The sequence below is a fragment of the Misgurnus anguillicaudatus genome, chromosome 22 (assembly GCF_027580225.2).
Source record: "Misgurnus anguillicaudatus chromosome 22, ASM2758022v2, whole genome shotgun sequence".
NCBI lineage: Eukaryota > Metazoa > Chordata > Actinopteri > Cypriniformes > Cobitidae > Misgurnus > Misgurnus anguillicaudatus.
Genome location: NC_073358.2, coordinates 53,090,873 through 53,103,764, shown reverse-complemented (window position 1 = coordinate 53,103,764; position 12,892 = coordinate 53,090,873). Strand labels below are relative to the sequence as shown.

General features: G+C 35.0%; 2 protein-coding genes across 2 annotated transcripts; both read left to right on the top strand.

Annotated features, from left to right (window-relative positions):
* The first annotated feature begins 1,054 nt into the window (after positions 1 to 1,054).
* Positions 1,055 to 3,943, top strand: LOC129439472 (transmembrane protein 233). Its single transcript, XM_055198095.2, has 3 exons — positions 1,055 to 1,428; positions 2,877 to 3,011; positions 3,385 to 3,943. Exons 1-3 carry the CDS (start codon positions 1,243 to 1,245, stop codon positions 3,394 to 3,396), a joined length of 333 nt encoding a protein of 110 aa, XP_055054070.1. The 5' UTR covers positions 1,055 to 1,242; the 3' UTR covers positions 3,397 to 3,943.
* Positions 3,944 to 6,780: 2,837 nt separating this feature from the next.
* Positions 6,781 to 11,476, top strand: LOC129439473 (BCL2/adenovirus E1B 19 kDa protein-interacting protein 3). The gene is made up of 6 exons (XM_055198096.2): positions 6,781 to 6,929; positions 7,876 to 8,002; positions 8,737 to 8,827; positions 9,037 to 9,113; positions 9,637 to 9,783; positions 10,889 to 11,476. Exons 1-6 carry the CDS (start codon positions 6,899 to 6,901, stop codon positions 10,935 to 10,937), a joined length of 522 nt encoding a protein of 173 aa, XP_055054071.2. The 5' UTR covers positions 6,781 to 6,898; the 3' UTR covers positions 10,938 to 11,476.
* Positions 11,477 to 12,892: the final 1,416 nt, after the last annotated feature.

The window sequence follows — 12,892 nt, the reverse complement described above, 5'->3', positions numbered from 1 at the left end:
TATGGGATGTAAACGGATAAGATTAAACCGGATTCATCGTTGGTCAGGCATCGGCAGGGCATCTCGTTGAAGGACGGCCAGTAGATCAGTGGTGTGTTAACCTCCACAGCAGCCAGAACTGGGTCTGTTTGTCTCAATGTCCTCGGGTTCGAGGACGAGACGGGGAGAGAGAAACAAAATCATATTAGCGTAGGGGCCGTTCGCATGTAATGCAAGTGTCACACATTGTTGGGTTTTTTAATATCTGCTCTGTTCAAGACAGGCTAGCTATTGCGGCATAAGTATATTACCCAGACGAGTTATGTGAATGCTTTGTTCCAAAACTTCAAAACACTCTTTGTTTTAACAAAAACACATCAAAACTTTTCACAGGAGGTCATCTTCAGACAGTAAAAGACCAAAAGCACAGATTAATCAGCCCTGTGTAACTTAAAATAATACAATTATTCAATTATTCTTTAATCAATTATTATTGATTTTGCTGTGTTGTTACAATAAACCCTGTGTTAGTTTGTCACCACTATATCATAAGCCTGTTATAAATGATTTACTCTGTGATTATTAGAGGTATTTCTGTATTTTATATTCACCCTAAACTATTTGCTATGATGGCTTTTATATTCAGTGCTTCTTTTATTAGCTAACATTTAGCTTAAGTTAATAGATGTAAGATTTACTTTGATTTTGAAAGTGTTTGTTATTGATATTGAATATTGAGAGGAGGTTGACTTTTCTCTCTGGGCTGTGAGGTTTGTTTTAGTGCCCTATAACACACACCTGATACCCTGTTACCCCAATACCACACACAGACACAACGCACCGCTACACACATCTTTCACAACCTCTCATGTGACTTTATGTATTTAATTCTTATTTTACAAACTTTTAAATGAACCAAGTGTTAGTGTTACAGATGTGTCTGTGTTACTGTTACACAAGTTACACATCTCTCTATCCACAGAAGCTTTGCCGATTTGGATTCTGTCCACGGAAAGTGTCGTCCATATTTCTCCCTGATCCTCTTACCCACAGGGGTCTCGACTCCCACCCCAAACACTATTCATTTCATCTTGTGTCCTCCTGAACCTCCACACAGAGCTCAGTTACCCCTGCTGGATTTATTGATCCCACGATTGTTTTGGCACGCGTCATTTGATTTTCATCCATTTTATAATATATATTATTTTTTTGTTATCATCAACTAATTTCGCCTGTTAGCAGCAGAGGTGTTGGCCTGCCAGTATGGCACTGAATGGTTCACAGTCGGATGTAAAGGGTTCGCTGAACGGAAATTTGGATTTGTATCACACCTGGTTTGGTCCTTCGCCCCCACGTCCTCCTCTTAAAAATTACCTGCTTTTAACCATCCTCACCTGCTTCTGTCCCGCTTATCCCATCAATATTCTGGCTCTGGTCTTCGCTGTAATGGTAAGTCAATAGACCTGAAGTGTGTGCATGCGTGTGTGTACTTTACTAAAACACTTTGTGATTTTATCTGCCATTTAAAGTGAATATTTGAGGGATTGTCAACAGTGCTGTTAGATGAGGCAAATATCAGCAATACTATTGCTCATATTGTAGAAGGTTCAGTAAAAACATTTCATTACCCCATGATTGATCCTCAAGCCATTGAAGATGCGTGTGACTATCATCTTTCAGATGGACACATCCGAGTTATTTTAGTAAATGTTCTGGCTCTTCTAAGCTTTATAACTATAGAAAACAGGGTCCACAACTTTCACACCCAAAAAAATGGGCATTCATCCTTACACGACTTCAGAGCCTTCCGATGTGATTTTGTAAGAAACATTATCCATATTTCATAATCTATTACTATAATAACTACACTGCTAAAAATGCAGCATTTTGGTCAAATCAAGATATATTTTTACTTCATGCTGCATTATTTTACACTGTAGCTTCTGATAGCTACCAATGTGCAGTCATCAGAGAGTTTCGGCGTAGGACGCATGGTACGCTACGTAGTGACAAACATGGAGGGACCAAAACAATGTCAGTCACGAACAAGAAGTCTACACCAACGATTGAAGATTGAGGAGGATCAAGAGCATTTTGAGTTATCAATATCTGTTGCTAAAACACAACACACGGTTATGCTTCATACGATACACATAATTCAGCGTATTAACTCTTTCCCCTCCATTGATGAGTGATCTCATCAATTAGAAGAAACACTTTACGGCAATCTGTATTTCTGCTATTATCCATCAGGTGTCGCTCTTACCCAACTTATAAAACACTGAATCTTCCACTGATCCACAAACAGTAAAAACTCTGTGTATCTTTTAATCATCGCTCTGAATCTGATCTCTAACAAAAGTCCTTCACAAAAATGCAATTATCTCAGCTTTTTGCTCAAAATTGGTTATTTTTGAAGAAACCTACCCATATTTGAGAGGTGATAAAAAGACAACAAATGAAGATAAGATGAATGCTTTTTTGTTTGAAAGCAGAGGGTCTGTTCTTTCCTTTGATATATTGTATGTTGATATAATTAAAGAAAAACATTTTCTGAAAGGAATCACCCTTCACATTTCATATTATTATGTTTCATCACCTCAAGATCGCTTTGCATTTAGAGAAAGATCATTTTATCACTGCATGATGTTACTACAAAAAGTTATAATATCAACATCAGAATATATTCAAACTGTAGTTGAATTGAAATTAATTGGAATGCACAACCAAAAAACGAGATTTCTGAACAATTAAAAAAACGATGGTTATCTCGTTTTGCAACGAAACTCTTCATTGATAGGAGTGTTTAGATTAGGCTACATCGTCATAGTGTTTACACATTTGGTGACAGCAGGTGTTTGTTTCTTTATATAAAGTCATGTGTGTTTTCTCTTTAGTCTAAAAACAGTTATGAGCAGGAAGATTACGAAGGCTCAAGACGTTTAGGAAAAGTGGCTCTGTATGTGTCCATCGCCTCCATTATCATTGGCATTATCATCATCGCCATTTTCTTCACTGTGCACTTCACCACGGTAACATCCTCTTTACTCTTTACCATATATACACTGGAAACATTTCTCTGCTACCTTACATTTTTTTGTAACTCAGATTTACAATTCATTTCAACTTACTATTAGAGTTGAGTTGTTTTAACTTATAAAATATATTTGAATAAAGTCGACTTCATTTTTTAAGTTTTAGCATCTCATCTTTTGTCAAGATAAAAAAATAGTAAGTTGACATGACTTTTAAATCTGAGTTGATTCAACAAAAAAAGCAAATCATTTTTACAGTGTAGACAAAAAATCAATAATAAACCTTAATATTACAAAATCAATGAAAAACTTATTGTATGATTCTGTCATGTAAACTCTCTCATACAACACGTGTGTTCTGTTTGTTAAGAAAGCGATTTAGGAGGATGATATTGTTGTCCTGAGCGGTCTCCTGAGCACAAGATGTCCACATGGTCGTTTCTCTAATGAACTGCTTAAAGATTTTAGACCTAAAGACCTTCAGGATCTCCATCTCGACATGAGAAGAACCACAGAGAAAGGCTGAGGGCGGGGCTTCATCCCATGATGTCATCTCTTCTGACTATCGCATTTTGTTTTCAAGACAAAGAAGATAGCTTTCGTAATATAGTAAATGTTGAAACAGTCAAGAAAAACAATGAGAAAATTGAATCATATGTAACTCGTCATGCAGGTTAACACCATTCAACATATGCACTTTAAATCAGTAAATATGATCTAATGTTTTTAAATGGTTAGATGTGTTTAGGGTCATACTCAATATGTAAATATTAAAACATTATATTATAATGTTTTATTATGATAAAATTGGTGCTTGGGCTTTTGTGAAATTCTACACTAAATCAAAGAAGGTCTTACTTTTTATAATGATGTCAAACACACAGATTTCTGGGCTTTGTATGTATTTAAATAAAAAAATGTTCTTTGTTCGTCTTTTGCATATATATATACTAAAATATACTGAAAAATATCTTCAATAATATCTGTAAGATGTGTACAGATATCTAATAATAAGTTCAATTAAAAAAATATACTACAATAACATGGGAAACTTTTATAAATAAAAACAAAAATGACTTTTTATAAACGTTTGTTTTCTACTTTATTCGTGAGTGCTGATGTATTTGGATATGTACCGTTTCTATATATAGCATTGAATCTTGAGGTTCTGTAAGTCTGGCATGTTCTGCTCAGCACGATCACATGCCGCTGTGTCAGCACTGTCTCTATACTGACAAACATGAGCAGATTTACACGTACCACACTAATCTACATCTCTGTACAAGAGTTAAATAAACTAAACTGAGATCTGTGCAGATGACACTTCAGAAAGAACTGACTGACATATAAATACATCAACTTAACATAATAATCAAGATCATTAGAATAATCTAATTAATGGAGGTGCCCAAACCATAATATATGAAAAGACAAATCTACAACATGAAAGGTTGACCCACTCACTGTTCCTTTGATATGGATTGTTGATGTTTGTTGTTTTTGAGAAGTTATATGTGCTGTTCATTAGTTATATGAGAAGTTCAGTATGGAAGCTGAAGCTCAGGTTAGGAACACCGCCTGCGTGGGAAAACACGTGATGTTCTTGATACTCTGGATAAGACTAACAGTTAACCAGCACTTACTTGTTTACAAAGCATTTATACAAAGAATTGATTCAAATTTTAAAAAATGAACATGAAAGTTTTCAAAATATTAAATAGTTGCTCATATTTTGCATAAAAAACATGAACCTATTTTAAGATGTGTTTTGGATATTTTGCTATGCAGAGATTGTGAAAGAAATTTCACAGCAATAAAACACAGTCCACACAAATACTTGGAACCAGTGTCAAATAAAACAAAATAATGTAAAAAAATTCTGTCTAATTACAATCATTTTATGTATCATTTTCTGAATCTGCTTAAAAATGAATCTTTTTTTCCACTTCCTCAGTTTAAAGCTGAGAGTAATGATCCAATTTCAAACTATTATTCCTGCATATCTCTTAACAGAACTGAAATGATATAAGTCTATGTTGTTATTTAACAGATTCAACTCTCATACAGTAAAACATTGTGTTGATGGTTGCATCATGCATATCAGGTTTGTTAAAAGCCCTTTTAACCAGCTGACTCTTGTTGACTAAATCTTTTGTATTGACCTCTGGTCTGAGATATTTTAGATATATAAATTAGATAAAAGGTCAACATTTACAAGCTGATATCAGTGAGCAGTTCTTAATATGCCAACAATCTTCTCAACATGGCACTATTGACGTAATGATGGAGGAATATAATCTGAGGGTCAGATAGCACATTGTAAACAAAACTGATTTTTCATTTTCATTCATCAGTCATATGGAAATGAACAACAGACCCCTGACCAGTAAGGGTGAAGAATACAGCAATGGTTTTATTTCCCTCTGGTGGTGAGAAACTCAAACAGCCACCCAATGACGTCACATCATTCATAATAATACATTCACACCATCCTTAAATTGTTAAGACATATCATTAAAAATATAAATCAGTAATTTAACAGCGTGGATATATATATATATATATATATATATATATATATATATATATATATATATATATATATATATATATATATATATATATATATATATATATATATATATATATATATATATATATATATATATATATATACAGAGTAATATAGAGACTTTGATAGCCATCATCAGTGGTACTGTAAAGTGTGTATATGTGATTCTGGAGTGATTACTGTACACTTGACTAGTTAAAGTTTATTTGAGGTCACCCATGCTGGAAAAAAACATTTGTGAGGTGTTGTGAAACTCACCAAAGAAAACCACTTCTTAGAAATAATGTTATATGTACCAATATAAATTCAACAACAACAGTCAGTTTCTGGTCGAGTAGAAAAAACACTTCAATATTATATCCCAATATTATATTATACGGCAAAAAATAAATTTTCAAGAAAAAATGCCAAAAATATATGAAATATATTTGAAACATATTTATAAAAATGTAATGTTCACAAATAGATTTGTTGGCAATTTTTTTTGTATATTTTGAAATATATTTTAAAGCATTTATATTCATGTTGCATTGAAAGAAAAACTTTCTATTTTACAAAGCTGTAAACATAAAAGGTTTGAAAGATTAAAATTAAATATATTTTCTACTGCAAAAATAGAGTTATAATTTTTTATTTATTACATACGTATGCATTTTAAACTTATATATTTTGCCGTTTTTTAATATATGCAGGTTAAAACTAGATATATATATTTTCAAATTCAAAAATATATTTAATTAAGCTTTACTTTTTACAAAATGTACTTAGCATATATTTAAAACACATTTATGCCCAGAGAAATCAACAAAGAAAAAACCATTTTTGCCAAGTCAAGAAAGTCAACGAATGGGCGGGGTTTAGTGCCCGGATGTTTGACCATTTCCTGATCTGACTAAACAAAAATTATTTTCATTCTTCACAAAATATTTTTATTTTTTAAAGTTAATTCTGGAGACTAAGGTCAACATCAGCAGGCTCGTATTGTTACTTTACTCAGTACTGAGGTCCTTGAAAGACAAAACATTTTCGTTTAATTACATTACATGTTTAATGTCTATAGTCACTGGAATCAATGACGTATTATTTACTTGCAGTATTCTACTTTGATCTACAAATGTCAACAACAAAGTAAATATATGTGCAACTAATGGGAAATACGCCGTTATGAGCCACAGAGCGCCACCTACAGGAATAAAATATCATTACTGATGAGTGTCTCACACATGCACGCGCACGCACGCACGCACGCACGCACGCGCCCACACTCATAAACAGTAGCGTTAACAGAAAGCTGAAGTTCATCTCTCTCATCATGTCTGGATCTTTAGATGAAACTCTGCACGGTAAGAAAAGGAAATCTTTACACATCACCAGAGATTTAGCAACATGATATATTCATTATGAGAAATATACTTTAATTATAGATATCAAAATAAAAATATATAACAAATATTTGCAGTGTATTTCTATAGGTCTGATAATATTTGTGCGGTTGTTTTTTCTGTATTATAATGTAAATAAATTCAGGTGTTGTGTATCTCTGTGAAGAGGCTTTACAGCTTATAGTGACATCAGAGGATTTAAGGGTCCACATATACACAACATACAGAAAACAAAACTGTTCACTGTCTGTGCTCTTTATAATCACAAGACTAAACACATTTCATGAACTTTCACACACAACACAGATAGCTACACACTCATGTCATGACAAACACCATATCTGTTGTTATGTCATACATCCACATGGTGTCAAATCCGACTGGGACATTGGCACAAAACCTTCCTCCTACAGTCACATCTCGCACAAACCCCCATATGGATAGATAGATAGATAGATAGATATTATAGTATAGAGTTTATAGATATATTAGATATTTCCTAATTAAACTAAGGCCTAGTCCTTGTTTAAGCTAATCCCTGTTTGGTAAACCACCCCATAAAAACATGAATGAACATGAAAATCCTGTAAATCATGAAGAACCTCTTGAAAAGTTGATCCATGATTGATCAGATGAATGTCACGTAACCTCATGTTACTCCAGGGTGACAGAGTCTGCAACTTATCATTCAGACGTAACATTAAAGTCATGGAAGATGAATTGATCTACAGCAGCCAATAGAATTCATGATGCCCTTGACAAAAGTGTCGGCCACAGGGCTCGAGAGAACATTTTACCTCCTGACCCTGGATTGACCCAGACAGAGAGCCGTATATAAAATATTTATTTTAATCTTCTCAAATAGCCTCCAGTCAGCATGAATCATGTTAAATATGCATCATTTCAGGCTCATGGGTGGAGCTGGAGGCGGGTCAGAGAGGAGGACCACCAGCATCAGCATCGCTCCTGCAGGGGGAACTAGAGAGGATTCTTCTGGAAGCTCAGTACGACTGTGAGAGAGGTCACAATGAAAGGTTTGTGTTTGTTTGTAGAGGCATGTGGATTTGTGTCTTTATGTGTTTACTCGTGTGTCATTGTGCTGGCAAATTTACGGTAATAATCAAAGACATTTATTTATTTATTTAAATATATATCATATAAAATTTATAAAAATATAAATAAATATATTTACACAGGTAAATGTGTCTTAAAGGTGCAGTGTGTAATTTTTTAGAAGGATCTCTTGACAGAAATGCAAAATAATATACAAAACTATATGATCAGTGGTGTATAAAGACCTTCATAATGACCCGTTATGTTTTCATTACCTTATAATAAAATGTTTTTATCTATATACACAGAGTTGCCATTTTGTGTCGCCATGTTTCTACAGAAGCCTTTAAAGGACAAACTTTTTTACTAAGTTGTCTCAGACGATAACATGTTTTTCCGGTGGTGGCTACCGTAGCTTCTCTATGTGTTTCAAAAGCGAGGGGTGAGCAGTGGATTAAGCCGTTGGTTGCAATTCACAACCTCACCACTAGAAGCTGCTAAAATGTACACACTGCACCTTTAAATACATACTAATAACACACAGTGCACACACACATATATATATTATGCAAACATAAACTTTTATTTTGTATACGATTAATCGTGATTAATTTTTTACAGCCCTTTTTATCTAGTTTGGATTACTTGTCTTTAACCAAACAAAAACTCAAAATGATTGAGATCAGATGTATATTGAGACTGCTGTTGTTTTCAGTCCTCCTCAGGTTGGGGTCCTACACACATCTGGATCTCCTAAAGCAGTCAGTGAGGGCGGCAGCAGTAGCACAGATTGTGTTACTATACAGGTAATAAACACAAACAACACATTCTAACAAATGTTACAGTCAACTGAATATTTATAATGGTTTATTTAGATAATTGTAATTCTTTATTTATTTTATTTAGATGATTATTTTGTGATAGGTTAAATGATGGCAATGACACAAATCGCAAACTCTCTCAACATTGAAAGTATCTCTCTTTCATGTATTTGTTTGGCCTGTAATCACAACAGTCAGATGAGAGCGACAGAAGAGTGAGTGCTGAATGGGTTTGGGATTGGTCCAGTCGACCTGAGAATCTTCCACCAAAGTAAGACCTTTAATTCATTTCTTATTATAACCCTGAACAGAAGTCTGATTCTTGTGTAACCTTTTCATATCAAGAGATGAAGATTTAATATCTGTTTATAAGATCTGATGACATTAGTGCACTTGTTAGGTGTCTTTTAGATCTCATATTTCTATATAGACGATAAACAGAATGGAATATTTGTATATCTATATCATTTTTGTGTAAAGCACTATAGAAATAAATTGAACGATGTCAGCTGACAGATTGTATTTGGAGCGTCTCTGTTTGGCCTCTGTTAACCCTGCACAGCTCATAATGAATCATCACATAAAAGGAGCTTGTGAGTCACAGTCGCCCCCTTTCCTCCTGTTCTGAGGGGCAGCGACTGCCTTTATCTGGGTATCAGGGGAGGCGTTTGTTTCTTCACATATATCAATACATGGACTCTATTCTAACAGTGAATGTCCCTAATGCAGCTCTGGAGAAATGATTTCCTCTTTCTGTAGATTATATTGCTAAAAACCTCTCTCTCTCTCTTCAGGGAGTTTGTGTTTCATCACCCAAAGCAGTCCAGTTCTCTGAGTGTGAGGAAGACTGAGGTGATGAAGAGGGGCTTGTTTTCCTCAGATGTGCTCCTCATCCTCCTCCCCTCTCTGTTTGCCTCTCATGCACTGACTCTGGGTCTGGGGTGAGCGCGCTTCAATCTTCTCTAATCTTCATTTCCTATTTGAATGTAAAGCTAAATTGAATGTTTATGTAATGCTATTTAAACATCTGAGAAGCAACCTTTTAATCTCCTCTGTCTGTGAGAAACAATCAAATTACCAACGATAGAAAATAATATATATAAAGATATAATATGTCTAATGAATCAACAGACTCTCTGCTTTTTTTCTTTTTATCACCTTTTAAATATGGTTAGGTTTCTTAAAAAATAAAAAAGGAACAAAAGGCTGAAATAATTGCATTTTTGTGAAGGACTTTTGATAGGGATCAGATTCAGAGCGATCATCAGAACATACACAGAGTTTGAACTGTTTGCTCTTAGGGAATATTTCTGGGTTTTACAAGTTGGTTTAAGAGCGTCACCTGATGGATAATAGCGGAAATACGGATTGCCAGAAAAACTTGTCATCGGTAGGGAAGCGTTTTCTCTTAATTGACAGTGGCAGGGAAAGAGTTAAAGGGGACATTTCACAAAACTTTTTAAGATGTCAAATAAATCTTTGGTAACCCCAGAATACATATGTGAATACCCCACAGATCATTTATTGTAAGATGTTAAAATTGCCACTTGTGTGAGCAAAAATGTGTTGTTTCAGGGTGTGTCCGTTAAAATGCAAATGAGCTGATCTCTACACTAAATGGCAGTGCTGTGGTTGGATAGTGCAGATTAAGGGGCGGTATTATTATAATAAGATCCCCTTCTGACATCACAAGGGCAGCCAAATTTCAATTAGCTATTTTTTCCACATGCTTGCAGAGAATGATTTACCAAAAACCTTTAAACATGACATCAAAACGAAGGCAATTATTCATGCATACAGAAATAACAGCTAGTTGTGTGTCATTGGTCAAATCAATTCATTTTCTAAATAAAACCCCAAAACATTAGATTTGTTTGGATACTTGAAATGTCCTACAGAGTAAAACAAATTGAATTTACTGTGTCCTTCGGTTTCATAACAGGCACTTAAGTTACATGAGAAGAAAATACAGTATATTCTTCAATTCCATAAAAGCATAATAGAAGACAAAGACAGATTATATCTCTCATCTCTTTGCTTTTTCAGAATATACATAGGAAAACGTCTGGCATCCTCCTCCGCCAGCACACTGTGACATGTGACCTACAGCAGCTCTCTGATTGGCTGAGACCTCTGCCTCTAGCACTGTAGCTCAATCTGTTCTCTACACATGATGGAGCAAAATAAGAGAGAGAGAGCGAACAGTCCCTTTAGCCCCGTCTGTCTCTCCTACAGCAATACCATATATTCTTTGTGTGTCTCCATAGACTTATTTGCCCATCTGAATGTTGTTGTATTAATTTGCATTTATTGTCAGATTGCATATAGGAATGTGTCCAACCAATACACTTAAATTACTAGAAAAACAGTAGAGATGAAGAGAGAAAGACGTGAGTGAATCAGTGTTTGGTAGCAGAAGTCATTTAGTTTCAGTGAGGATTGATGGAAACATCTGCAACAGCTTGTTATGTTATGCAAATGAGCAGTGACACAGTGTGGTGAACATTGCATTACAGCACATATGTGATTTGTGTTGTGTAGGCAATATGAAGATGTTTATATTACTGCGAGTGAATTTTATGTTGATGCCTGAATGCTGGGGCAGAAAAATGCACAAGGAAGTGTCAAAATTGAGTTGGATTTTTATTGATTATCATCCTATTAATAAACTAGTTTAATGCATGTTTAATGCATGCTGCTGTAAGTTATACTCAAATGCTTTCTTATACAGAAGACCAATTTTATTAAGTAAATGCCCTAAATGACCAACAACAGTGCAAACAAAACAAAGACAATCAGTTTTGGGGGACCATTTTTAAGTCACATTGAATGAAAGATGTATGTTCTGTTTAATGTTTATTGACATTTATGTCCTGTAAGTCAGTTCATGTAGCAAATTTTTTTTTAAAGGTGCAGTGTGTAAATTTTTTCAGCATCTAGTGGTGAGGTTGCGAATTGCAACAAACGGCTGAGTCCACTGCTCACCCCTCGCTTTTGAAACACATAGAGAAGCTAGGATAGCCGCCACCGGACAAACATGTCATTGTTGGAGTCAACTTAGTAAAAAAATTTGTCCGTTAAGGGTTAGAAACATGGCGGCACAAAATGGCGACTTTCACGTAAGGGGACCCTCTGTGTATAGATAAATAGGTCTCGTTCTAAGGTAATAAACACATAACGGTTCATTATGAAAAGTCTTTACACACCCCTGATAATATAGTTTTGTATATTATTTTGAATTTCTGTCAAGAGATCCTTCTAAAAATGACACACTGCACCTTTAAATGACTCCTAAAAACATATCTGTTAAAGCAACACCAAAGAGGTTTTTTTTACCTTAAAATAACGCTTCCAAAAAAGTTTCAGTCGTTCATCCACTCGAAACAGGGTGAACAGCACTTTCACATTTGCTTTGCAGCCCTCTATCAGCCAAAACCGCACTAAAGAAGTTTCCAACCGTCGGGTCGCGGTCCTGTAGTTCGAGTGAAAACTTCAAAAACTTGCTTTACGGCAGACCTACAATCCAATCAGAGCCAGCTATGCCTCAGTATTTATGACAGTGGGTAATGGACAATTACACTTCTAACCTGTAGGGGGAGCAAAGAGCAAAAACTCTTTAGTGTTGCTTTAAACTTATTTACTGATCCATTCTATTCATAATCAGCAGTGGCGGCCGGTGACTTCTTTTTCGAGGACGCACGATGCGAAGCTTGTCACAACATTTATTTAGGCCGTCATGTGTGTGGCTTGTCATGTCAAAATATGTGTTTGGTGCATCATGTGAACCATCATGTGCATCGGGCATCTTGTCAAAATAAGTATCTGAAAGGGTTTATGATAAAAGATGTTAACTTGACGCAACCAACACATATTTTGGAATGACGAGCAACACTACAAACACATATGTTGAATTTGCGCCCCTTGGATGAGAAGTCACTGGCCGCCACTGATGATTAGTATAAGGTTTTTGTTGTGATCGAATGTACATACGGTAACCTGAAACAAAATGTAAACACCATGGTAAATTAAGATGGTAATTAGTTGTCAAAA

Excerpts from the sequence above, each read along its gene's own strand:
- LOC129439472 (XM_055198095.2), top strand. The coding sequence starts at position 1,243 with ATGGCACTGAATGGTTCACAGTCGGATGTAAAGGGTTCGCTGAACGGA. Across the intron at positions 1,429-2,876 it reads CTCTGGTCTTCGCTGTAATG|TCTAAAAACAGTTATGAGCA; the intron begins GTAAGTCAATAG and ends TTTTCTCTTTAG.
- LOC129439473 (XM_055198096.2), top strand. The coding sequence starts at position 6,899 with ATGTCTGGATCTTTAGATGAAACTCTGCACG. Across the intron at positions 8,003-8,736 it reads GAGAGAGGTCACAATGAAAG|TCCTCCTCAGGTTGGGGTCC; the intron begins GTTTGTGTTTGT and ends TGTTGTTTTCAG. Across the intron at positions 9,784-10,888 it reads GCACTGACTCTGGGTCTGGG|AATATACATAGGAAAACGTC; the intron begins GTGAGCGCGCTT and ends TTGCTTTTTCAG.